The 12084-nt window shown below is 51.0% G+C and overlaps 1 protein-coding gene and 1 long non-coding RNA gene across 3 annotated transcripts in view; one reads left to right on the forward strand and one right to left on the reverse strand.

Moving 5' to 3' along the window:
• Nucleotides 1–251: 251 nt before the first annotated feature.
• Nucleotides 252–6380, forward strand: LOC121096244. The gene is made up of 3 exons (XR_005830415.1): nt 252–335; nt 1683–3403; nt 5209–6380. It is a non-coding gene; the product is annotated as an uncharacterized LOC121096244 (long non-coding RNA).
• A 2648-nt stretch (nt 6381–9028) lies between these two features.
• BCL11A (BAF chromatin remodeling complex subunit BCL11A) overlaps nt 9029–12084 on the reverse strand; it is a 69310-nt gene continuing 66254 nt past the window's right edge. For both annotated transcript variants that reach the window (XM_040612058.1, XM_040612057.1), the window contains exon 4: nt 9029–9594. In XM_040612058.1, coding sequence (XP_040467992.1) covers nt 9503–9594 — 92 coding nt within the window. In that variant the 3' untranslated portion in view covers nt 9029–9502. The remainder of the gene's footprint in view (nt 9595–12084) is intronic.

The raw sequence follows: 12084 nt of genomic DNA on the forward strand, positions 1-12084 counted from the left end.
GGTTTTACAATCACTTCCATAACTTGCTCACGGTCAGGGTTTTGCTTTCTGACACATCGCCCCTTATCTCAGCCTGGCTGCAGGAGAGCGAATCTGGAGTGGGATGCAGAAATACGTTTGTTACTATCTACGCCATAATTGCAGACCACAAGGAAGAACATCCTTCCTCATTTTGCAGCTAAAAAGCTACGAAACCACAACTGCCTTCCCGACGGCGATAGCGGCCAGCCGCGGAGGAGCGGGAGCGGGAGGATATCCCCTGCGCAGATGTTTGCCCCTGCCACCCACGCCGTGGTTTTGCAGAGAGAAGCTGGGGGACCTGATAAAGCATCCAGGTCAGAAGGATTTACGAGGGTCCTATTCCTAAACTGAGAGGAGGGGGAGTTTGAGGGGGTGCACAGCGAGCCGGGACACAGCATGGAAAAAGCCAGCATGCCTGACCAAGAGATTATCACCAGGGTCTGGCCATGCTATATCGTCCTGATATTTACTCTCTGCCCGCCCACAAAGTTCACTTTGGAAACAAGTGCAATTCCCCTTTGCCCCTGCCGCCAGGCAGCTTTTGGCCAGGCATGTGCATACGATGCTCCAGGTGCTCCTGTGTGGGATCCAGGAGAGAACAGGAGGGGGGAAACACTCATAAAATGCCTCTTTTTGTGGATACCTGCAGGAGGATTACCACGGCCTTATGGCCTGCTGTATCAGGAAAGGTTGGTTGGTTGGTTGAACAGGTGTTTAATCCTACATGCACCAAGCGCTGAGCCCCCCTCGGTGGTGCCTGGCTGGCACAGCCCCCCACCAGGAATCCGCTGAGCTGCAGCCCCATAAATACTTCCAGTCTAACTAACCTATGGCCCCGGACAGCTGCCTAGCCGGTCCACTAACCCTGTTACCTGCTAAATTTATGATTCCTGAACAAGATAAAAGAAGGGTATAGTGGATTTATTTTCTTTTTAAAAGAAAACTCAAAGCAAGGAGTCTGTATTTCTAAAGGTCCGGCCAGCCCAGCACCTGACAGCAGGCATCACCTACCACTATTTTATGGTCTTTGCCGGCTGTGTGCATCTGTGCAGCTTTAAAAAGAAGTTATATTCATTGTAAACAGTGGTTTGGAAACAAATAAGCATTTGATTGCCAGAAAGGAGATAAGGGAGGCAGCTGTCGGATGAGAAACAGGTTTCCATGGGTGGCTCATGCCCGGTCCAACCTCAGCCATTGCGGTCCAGCTGGAGACCAAGGTTTTCCCCAGCCGAATAACCCACCCTCAACAAAAGCCCATTATTTTGTGCCCCAAACCCAGGGCAGCAGCCACGGTGTGTGGACAGAGCCTGACCCCAAAGCTGAGCTGCAGGGCTGGGTCTAGAGCCAGTGGCCCCCGTCCCATCCCAGCTTTCATCTCTGTAATTGGGAAGATGCTCTACAGCTTCGCAAAACAAATACTCTCATCTCTGGGTTTCAAATTAATGTATTTACTTGGTCTCTCTGTTTCACCCAACCCTTGACCTCCACGCATTGCACAGGAGAGCAGTATAACGCCCACCTGAAGAGCAATTTTCAGGGCTGGGGCTTTGCTTTATTTTCTGCATTTGAAAAGACAATTCCAGCCGCAGGTGGCTGAACCAGGCCTTTTGTCTTGAAGGATGCAGATTACGGGTACTGAGTTTTCTTTGTCTTTCGAACAGGTCTTGACCTTTCAACCCTAAAGCTGGATGGAGAGCGGACCAAACACTTGGAGGCTCCCTCCCTTCCATCCCAGCTGTCCCCACCTTGTGTGCCAAGTCCTTCTCCTGGCTTGAGACTTTAACCTCCAGCATCTGACAAACAATGAGGGCGAAAGCAACAGCAGTGATTACACAGTCTTCCAACTTCAGTGGGGAAAAAAAATATAATAATTTTTAAAGAGTCACGAAACAAGAAAAGGCCAGAAAAATCAAACCCGGCAGATATGGTGAAGCCTCAAACTGGTCCCAGCATGAACAAGTGCCTCAAGCCAGGCAACCAAAAGCCCCAGGCTCCCCTCACCAGACTGTACGCTCTCTATGACCCGTAACGCTGTCGGCAGCACCACGGCAGCCCAGCCGCCCCCAGAAGGAGCTGCAATGCCAAGGGCGAGACGCGGGTTGCCCAGAAAGTCAATAAACTCAGATGGGCTCTCACCGAGCGCTTCTCCTCCATCCACAGGGCACCAGCGTCAGCACTGAGCTGCCAGCCAGGGATGCACGGGGACACAGCCAGCTGCTCTGGACGGGCAACAAACTCCAGGGCATGTTCAGACCCCATTTTACAGCTTTAGAAACCCACCATGATGCTGCCGGCTTTAGCCACAGTCTCCCTATCCAAACCCAGTGCGAACACATGCTCTCCTGCCCACAATAAGCACCAGCTACTTTCCAACACCCAAACCACCACTCAGAATCCTCCACTCTGCCTTCAGCAGCTTCTTCACAGCCTGACTTTTTTTTTTTTTTAAGTATACAGCACAAAAAAACCACACACAGGCCAACTTCAGAGATATTCCCTCTAGAAAAATTAAATACTCATAATGCTTTTTTAAAGTGAATTGGGCCCCTTAATTTGCATCTTATAATAAGGATGTTATCGTACTGGTTTATGGCTCAGCTCTTTAGTTTCTATCTCTCAGGGGTTAGATTTCCCCTCATGAGTTCAATAGATGTCTGTGAACTAATGTAATTTTTTAAAAGGCTTTTCTTCTGTATTAACATTACAACCTTTATGAGTTAAAGGTTTTACTTGCCAAAGTGCGGGGCGTGTTGGCGTTCGAGAGCCAGGCACTGTACTTGCCAGCACAGCCGCGAAGGATGCTGCAACCAGGGGTTAATCCTGGGCAGCGGGTGGAAACCTTCCTCACCTCCTCATACCGAGCCGAGCTCTCCAGCGTACTCCAGCTCTTACATTTAGCTTAATTATAAAACATTGTCACTTGAATATTAAAATAATGTTTAATACACAGAAGGGAATAAGCCAGTCCAGAAAAATGCATAATTTCCCTGCGCCTGCCCTGCTAGTTGCATGCAATGAGCTCTTTTCTCTTCCCCTCTTTCTCCTGGCTGCCTCTTACAGCAATGCTGGGAATACACTTCCAAGAGCCTTTAAAAAGCATTTAAAGGCCAAGGAGGTTTCACCCATCCCCACACATTCCAGGGTGCCCATTCTCTGATGCCCTCACCCTCAGGAGGCAGAGCAGGGCCAGGGTGGGATTCTTCCTCCTGTTCCCTTCCAGCCCTGCATCCATACGGCAGCACTGGGGTCTCCAGGAGAGGAAAACAGCAACGACTTGACTAAATCCCAGAGGACGTTTTTAAACTTGCCCAAATTAGGGCCCAGGGGCGGATGCTCGGTGTTTCAAAACAGCCGGTCTCCGAGGTGCTCAAACACGCTGCAGGTAAGAGCGATGTCGAAAATGCCAGCCCCTGTTTTAATATACCCTGGGATCATTCATCACCTCCACACCTTATTTTATATTGCCAGGATCTACTTTAAATAAGCTTGTTTCTTTCCCCTCCCCTTTAATCACTACAGCTGCAGAAGGTGCTATCTCTTCAGCAGGGGAGGCGGGGGAAGCAGAGAAAAACAGTTAAAAGGGGATTTTAGGCAGCAAAATCCAACAGGAGCAGCCGGGTGCAAAACAGCTCCCCAAGTGCTGTTGTTCCCTGAAGCCTCTGAATGGAAAAGCTGAACCCCAGGGGAGCACAGGGAAGAGGTCTGTTGGAAGGAGAAAGGAGAATGTAAAAAAAAAAAAAAAATGTTTTATCCCTACACAGTACTTGGGGTGCAGCATGTTTGGGGAGAGCGGGACAGGCAGAGCCCATGCTGCCCACCAGCGGGGGGGGGGTGGATCTGGAGATGAGCTGTGGGACAAGGGCTGCCAGGGGACAACCTCAGCCCATGGGAAGGGGGACTGGAGCCACCGGGCTCTGCTCACCGATGCAAGGCTGTAAGAGGTTGTCAGGGAAAGGACAGACACTCACAAAGAAAAAAATAAATAAAAGTTTATTTAGGGCTCCATCCTCCACTCCCTGCCTGAAGCATCCCAGGGCACAGCTATTTAGAGGGATCCGGCACCCCCGTAGGCACTACGAGCTCCGCTACAGGTATTCAAGAAGCAAGTTCACAGCCCCGTTCTCTGCTCCTGCAGCTGTGCTTCACCAGAGGCCCTTGGCCACCAGCACCTTCACCCAGCCTCTTGGGAAGGACGGGGTACAGACCCAGCGAGACCCGACAGAGAGGGTTAAGCCGCCTGCGGATGCTCTGCTGTGCGCTTACCACCTGGAGCAGCTTTGCTCGCAACTGGGAAGCGTTAAAGCTTTAGCGTGAGCTGGTGCAGGTGGTACAGCTCTTGGCTGCAGGCTCTTCCATGCACTGGTCTGGACAGGCTCAGGGGATCTTCTGCCAGCCCATAGGAACTGGTGGCGAGAGGCCACCTCTGGCCAAGGGGACCCTGGCACTGGGGCCAGCCCCTCATCAGCTCCATGGGGTTGTGCAGGGGGCTTATTGCTCCATCTAGACCTTCTCATAGAAGAAAAACTCATCTTGCCTGGGCATCTGAGGAGGTTAAGCTTAGCAACAACCATGCTGGGGGAAGAGGGAAGGTCCAAGGGAATTGCCTTTTTCATGCCATTTAAATTAAGATGTTGTAAAACAGGAAAATAACTTGAAAGGCAGTAGCCCTGTTTTATTAATAGCAAGTATTTATTAGCCTCCTTGATTTACAGTATGTTTCTGAAAGTCATCAGTCCATCACATTCTTCAGCACGGGGGCTGAGTTGTTTTGCTTGGTCAACACAATATGGAATATAGATCTGAATATGAGAAGCCAAATACAACCTTCAATTTGCATGCACATATCCCACCAATGGGAGGCCCGTAAATGAATCCTGTATAGCCCTTAGACACATGCATTTGCAGACACTGGGGGAGAGGTGGGAGCTTCTATACATCGCCACTGAAAACCCAGAGGGTCATGGAAATCGCCAGGGAAGAGCCATCAGGACTAGAGCAACCTCGGAAAGCATCGCGGCATGCACGCCCCAGCCACCAAAAGAGGTGGAAATCCACCTCCTGCTCTTGCTTCTGGGTTTTGACAGGAAAAGTTACCTGTCCAGAAGCCTGGCCAGCCACCTCACTGCAGGATTTGATGTTCACACAGCACAGACACCTCCACCCACCCATTATCATCCTTATTTCCAGATTTCTCCCCTGTCCAGCTGGCCACAGCACTCCTGCCCATGGCCGCAGCACGCCAGCCACCCCTGCCCACGGGAACTGCCACCGAGCCAGCATTTCCCGGGGAACCCTTCGTGCTCATTACGGGAGGCCAGACGAAATTAAATTGGGGCCCACTGGTTCTGCCATCTGAACTTCATCACTGCTAAAGACGCAATAAAAGTAATAGCAACAACGAACAAGCCTCTACCAGATGTGTAACTCTATCCAGTGAGATGCAGGAATAAGGGCCATATTTGGGGTTTGGCTTTTCTGTCGTGGTCCTCCCCCCAACCCCAACTTTCATTGGGAATAATTGATTATTTGGACCCCTGTAGATGGCAAATGTTAAGAGGGTGATTTCTAGGGGGAGAGGAGGTTCAGGGGCTGTTGGAATGGAGGGGCAGCAAGAATGTATTGACTTGAAGCAGATACAACGTACAACCCAGTGGCGATGCCTCATCACATCTGAAATGGGAAAACTGGAGTAGGGGGAAGGGGAGAATAAAAAAAAAAAAAAAGCAAATGAGTACCACTTTTATTCTGGGGGGGGATGGGGGGTGTTCAGCTCAGTCCTCAATAATAATTTATAGTAGGATCACATGAAATATCATACCAGAGCAGGGAGCCCTGGAAAGGCAGCGTTGTTTAACAGGTCCACCTCACCATCAAAAAATCTGCAGGTAAAGGCTCACCCCAGGTTTCACCAGCATCCAGACAGCTCCACCACACACAGCAAAAGAAGAAGTGAGATGCAAAACAAAAGTACAGGGTAAACAGCATAGCTGAAAAAATAACCTCCAGCAGCCCAAGGATGCTGGTGCTTCCCTCCACGTTCACAGTCACATTGCCATCCCATCAGCCCCACGATGCTCCTGAGCCCACTGCTGCTGCTGACCCCACAGCTCGCTCAGCGGGAGCTGACACCAAGCTGAGGTTGAAACGAAACATGGGGGGGAAGGGTTGCTTGAAATCTCATTCACAGGGGTTTAGATCTGTTTTCAGATCCCTTCTGGAACGAGCTTTCTCATCTTGTACAAGCCCACAGCACAAATGCATCATGAATCCAAAATATATATTATTTTGAAAGCAAACTTTAAGTCAGACTTAACACAAGACTTGACCTCTGCTGCACTTCAGTGTCATGAAAGTGTGCTTAGAAATAAAATACAGCACAGTCAAATGGCCTTCAAGTTTGAAGCAGCTTTTTAAACTCAAAAAAAAATCAAAGCTAAGCTAGCTAATTCCCAGGTATCTTGCTCATCTCAGCCCCCTGGACCAGGAAAGAGAGCACTTTAGTTGATTAAAAACTCCAAAATTTACGGAGCTTTGGTTTTTTCATAAAGCCCAAACGTACTTCATTTTTTAACCACGATGTGTAGACTCACACCTTGGGAACATGCTAAAATACAAGACCCCTAGGAATATTGCCCCTCTTGCATCAAAACCAGAGCAATCTCCAGCTTGGAAGCTAACAGGTTTCCAGCTCTCTCCTCACAGGAAAGCCTTGACTCCTGTTAATTGGCAGAAACTCATTAAGCCGCTGTAATGCAATGGCTGACGATCCTCTGCACACCCAGATACAGCAAAGGGCTTTGCAGCAGCTAAGTCCTGGCCAGACAAAAAAAAAAAAAAAAAAAAAAAAATCCCAAGAATAACCCTAAGGAATGCACAGAGTGCTCCGGGTCACACGTGGCAGTGGAAAGCCTTGTGGCTCCACCAAGGCCTCACGCTGGGGCTGCCCTGTTGCCTTGCAAGGGCCACAGCAGAGCAGACCCCAGAGCAGGATCAGGCCTTGCAGCGAGGGAGAGGAGCCCCCAGCACTCACAAGAGGCTCCCAGCACAGTCAGTACATGTATTTGTAACTTTAAGGCAACACAAATTCCACAGATGTTTTAAAGTCCTAAGCGTTGGGGGGATTAACACCTGCATTAAAAAATATACATCTTAAGGATTATTTCACTTTACCTTCAATGCTTCAGGAAAGGACAGGTATAACGTCTCCTCTCTGCGCTTGGCAAAGTACATTTAGCTGTCACTGCCTTATTTTCTACTTTTCCTGGGAGAAACACCTGTCTGGCACTGGTCACTGGAGGAGAGCCAGGCCTGAGCTAGAGAAAGCCGAGCACATCCCACTTGTTCCACATGGCAGAGCATCCAAAGTACAACAGGCTACCCCAGAAGCCATCCACCCACTGAGCTTTACTTGTGCTTAGGCAAAGTAAGGGTACAGACACCCCCAAGGCTGGCCACGACACCAAAAAACCCTCACAGAGCAGCCTCCCAGCTGCCCTTTATTGTAAGCATTACAGGCCTGCTGTAGATACGTACCAGGTGATGCCTGGTTTGCAATTTGAAGGAGAGAGCTGAGCAACCCCCTTTGCAATTACTAACTCGGTTAGCCCCGAGCTGATGGGGCTGATTAATGCAATAAGATTCACCTGTCCATGGCTCAACCCCCCTGTCAGAAGCAGACACACAGGTGGCAGCACAGGTGGGGATAGGAAGAATTTTTTAAAACATCTCCAATGATTAAAAAAACAGGCTTAGGGTGCAGCCAGCTTTGGGGTAGCTGGACCTCAAAGACCAAATTGCCTTAAAAAAGGCAGCAAAGAGCTCTCCTTGAGTCAACCTGTGCCCATGCACCAAGTTCCCCCAGGCTCCCAGCCTGACCCTACAGTGTGTGGAGGTGCCTCTGCCGCCTGCCCCAACCCAGCCCCTTGCTGAGCTTTAAGGTACAAAAGTGTCTGTGCTTGTGCTATGTCCTGGCTGACAGGAGAACTACAGCCTGGGATTTTAAAAAGCAAAAGAGCAACCACAACCCATGGCAAAAGCAACATCACTTCCCCTACGGCCATTCCACCAGGAAAGAGTCGCCCTGGCTGGGTGTCTCGCTTGGATTTTAAGAAAGGAGGTGAGTAAACCTAGGAGTGGGACTGAAGCTGATACATGAAGCAGGTAAATCAGCTGGCCCCTGCCCCACAACTCGGCTCCGTCCCACTGCGACCGGCACGCTGGGTCAGCACCTCTCTTGCTACCCAGCTGGCTTCTGTCACCAAACAAGGTCCATTCCCGCTCACCGGCACAGGCACGAGTAGCTACAGCCTATAAATCCCACCGGAGACAGCACAAAAGCATGCGCTTAACCCATCTTCCCTTCAGCAAAGTGCTTGGGCCCCACACCAGCAAGCTCCTTGGGCGAGGGCTCCGCTCCCAGTAAGGGATGGAGTGTCACTGGCAAGCAGGAAGGCTGAGCCAGGGCTGGAGCACTCCGTGGGAGACACTGGGATGCCAACCCGATGCAGCTCCCCCTGGTCCCCCAGCTCGGGGCACGGCTCTGCATCCCCTGGTACTGACGGCATCTCCGCAGCAAGGCTGTCACCCCTCCCGAAACCCACCAGCTGGCGTCGGTTCTCCTTGGGCAGACACTAAGGGACATTAGGGACCCCACCGGCCCCAAAAGTACACAGTTTAACAGCAGAAATGTAACACGACAGCCGGCATTCATCAAGAGAAGGCAGGCGATGGAGGAGGGCTGGGAGACCCCCCCCCTTCAGCATCACCACACACCAACAGGGGCTCGCCGTGACCTGGGGTGCCGCAGCCGTAAGCCCGACGCCTGGTCCAGCTCTGCGGGAAACACCAGCCCTGCGGGGCCGCGCAGCCCCTCGCGCAGACGCCAGCCCTGGCTTTCTCTTTGTAAACTCAGCACTTGGATTTTCTGCAGCCGATATGGTAATACAGAGTCATACCAGCCGCCTGGCCCTTGTTAGCATTAAAAATTAAAGACAGAGCAAACAAAACCTAAAGCTCCAACATTTATTATGGCAATTTCCCACCCACCCACAGACCTACACTGTTTTGTTTTATTTTTAATTCGTCACATCAGATATGCCTTCTGAGAAATGGCAAGTCATGGAGATAACCAGCAGGCCAGGTTGTCCACGAGAGCAAGACAGTCTTTTCCGTGGGGAAAGGAGCCAGTTGAAGCCATCAATAAGCCCTTGACCTTGGTGGGTGGGTTTGCTTTTGTTTGTTTGTTTTTAGAAAATAAAAAAAGAAGAGAGAAAAAAACAAAAACAAAAAAACAACCCCAAAGAAGTGTGTACTCTATTACAAAATATAAATACGATAGTCTTGCAGGCAGGAGGAGCCCGGGGAGCGCTGCCTTCAGCGGGTGACTTCTCAGGCTCTCCCAGGGACGCGGCAAGCCAGCAGGACAGAGGCCACCTCCGGACGCCGAGACGCCGCCGGCCGCTCGCCCCAGCTTCACCTCCTTTCAGAATTTAAGTGCTCTTGAACTTCCATCCGAAAACTGCCAGACGTCCGGGGCTCCCTGGGCGCTGCGCCAGCTGGGGGGGTACGCCGAACCTACAGAGAGCATGGGGACAGAGGAGAGAACAGGTGTGACATGGCCCACGGTGTGACTTATTCTCTTATTTTACTTTTTTTTTTTTTTTGGTCTTGTTTTTCTTTAACAACTAGGACACCCAACTGTCACAAAGGGATACGGCAGGACGGAGCCCTTCCTTCTCTCAGGCCACACTCGCGTGTCCAGCATCGTTTGGCACGGCACCATGCAGGAACCACAGGGATCATTTAGGAGGAAAAACCTCCAGGCATTACTGAGAAACCAGGGCTGTGCCAGGAGCTCTGTTTGGGCAAAGACTGAGCCGGCCTGTCTGAAAATTTCCTCCTATTCTTTTCCAAAACCTCAATGGCTTCCCCCAGCACCCACGATGGACCCAGGTGCCAAAGACCCTCTTAAAGCCATCGGTACTGTCAATGCGCCGCACGGCAGGTGGCTCACGGAGGATGTTCTCCAACTCATCACACGTTGGATATGACACGGCATGCAATGCACGCTGCGGCAGCAAAGCTCAGGCTGCAAAGCCCCAGCCCATGCCCAGCGAAGCAGGTGGGCGACTGCCACCAACTCCAGCAGCACGGGATGGGGCCCAGCTCCGCTCACACAGAGTACGAAAGCGGCTGCGAGCCCCTGCTTGAGGCCGAGCCCCAAGCCCCCGCCACCCCAAACGGCAGGCTAAGGGCCACAGTGCAGGCAGCGGTGGCGAGGCCGGCACGTTGTCAGCACACCCCTCAAAATCCACCTCTGCATCCTGACCAGGGAGCCAGTTTCTATGGAAATTGCCTCATTAATACTTAAGAGAGTGGTTGAAGGGCTCTGCGTGAGCTGCCATCAAGACTAAATAAGCAGCTCCTGGCCCAGCTCTTCACTGGGTGTCCTCCTTCCCCGCCAGGGCAGGCTGCTGCTGCTGCCGCCTGAGCCCAGTGCCTTCCGGGCTGACGCCAAAGCTGGCTGAGACTTTCAACGGAGCCAAGAACACCGCAGCCATCCCAGCTACAAGCCATACCAGCACAACACGGCTACGAACTGTATGTCCCACCGAGGGGCACAAAAACCGGCGCCCCCCCATGCCTCCTGCCCCACAGTGGGGGGGCATCCCACACCTGGATCCCTGTGGCTAGTCTGAACCCAGCAGCCGAGCATCAGGGCTCGAGGAGCAGCGGCTCTCCGGCAACTCTGGCAAAGAGCCCTCCGAGCAGCATCACTCTCCCAGTCAACACCACGATTTGCCCATGCATCCACCAAAAAATGGTTTTCAACTCTTACAGGAGGAAAAAAAAGAGAGGGAAGGTGCTAAAAGAGCTGCTGGCATCTCTTTTTCATTTTTGTACAAACTCTGCACTTAGATAAACCCCAAAACTGTATCTCATCAGATACGCCAAAGCCTCCTGAATGTCAAGCAAAGACATGGTATCACTTATTCCCATATTTATCTCAGCCCTTAGAAACATAATAAATACGAAACATCTGTAGTCTAAATTCTGGATACTGTTTCAGCGCCTTCATTACATTAATCATTCAATTTGGAGGAGATTAAATACTAACAGCAAAGGGGTCTGTGCCATAAAAACACGTGTTCCTCCTCGAAAGTTGATGGGGTTTGAGATTTGAACGATAAAGACACCGTTACCCAAATATCGCTCTTATTTACAGACATCTTTTTGCACAGACAGAAAAAGGAAGGTTTCTACAGAGCGCGGGTCACGCATGCGCGGGGTGCCAAAGCATCTCGAGAGCACATGATGGGGCCTTTAGACATCCACCCCCCAACCCAACAAACTTCAGCGGGTTTATCACGCCATTAACTCATTGCCACTGGCAGAAATACATCACGTTAAAGAATTCTGCTGTGGTGTTGATGTGACAGCACGTTGTCATTCACAAGCTACGCTCTCGCCGGCCAGCCAGTGCTCTCTCCTACAGCAGGAGCTGCTTCTTGTGAAGCTCCTCCAAACCACGGCCCCAGCCCCACGTGCACGGTTGCAGGGCAATGCAGCGCCCAGAGGGCTCGTTTAGCTCCTGAAAGCTATAAAATTCATCTTTCTGAGACCTGTAACTCAAGTGCATCGCTGTGCAATTTCAAAAAAAAAAAAAAATACTGAATTGCTGTATGCTTTCCACCTCTTAATTTTGTATCAGTGCATGGAGCCCAGATCTGCCTAGAGATGCCTGTATATACACCTGCAAATACGGTTACTTCACATGTAAAACATAGTATAGAGAAAGGTAGTGGAACGACGCCCGCGGTAGGATAGACACCGGGTATAGCGCCCGCTCCAAAAGACAGCCAGGCAATGCTCAACTCTGGGCAGACCTGCCAACACAAGTCCTCTAGACAACATCTCAACCACGGTGTGAACAACCAGCAGTAAAAATAGTGAGAGGGAGGGAGAGACCGGACTGTACGGACAGTTCATGGCACGGGATCAACAGGCGTGTCACCATGACAGCTGCCAAGCGCTCTGCGCATCCCTGCGTACACCAGCTCTGCT

Source organism: Falco naumanni, chromosome 12 (genome assembly GCF_017639655.2).
Source record: "Falco naumanni isolate bFalNau1 chromosome 12, bFalNau1.pat, whole genome shotgun sequence".
Lineage (NCBI taxonomy): Eukaryota > Metazoa > Chordata > Aves > Falconiformes > Falconidae > Falco > Falco naumanni.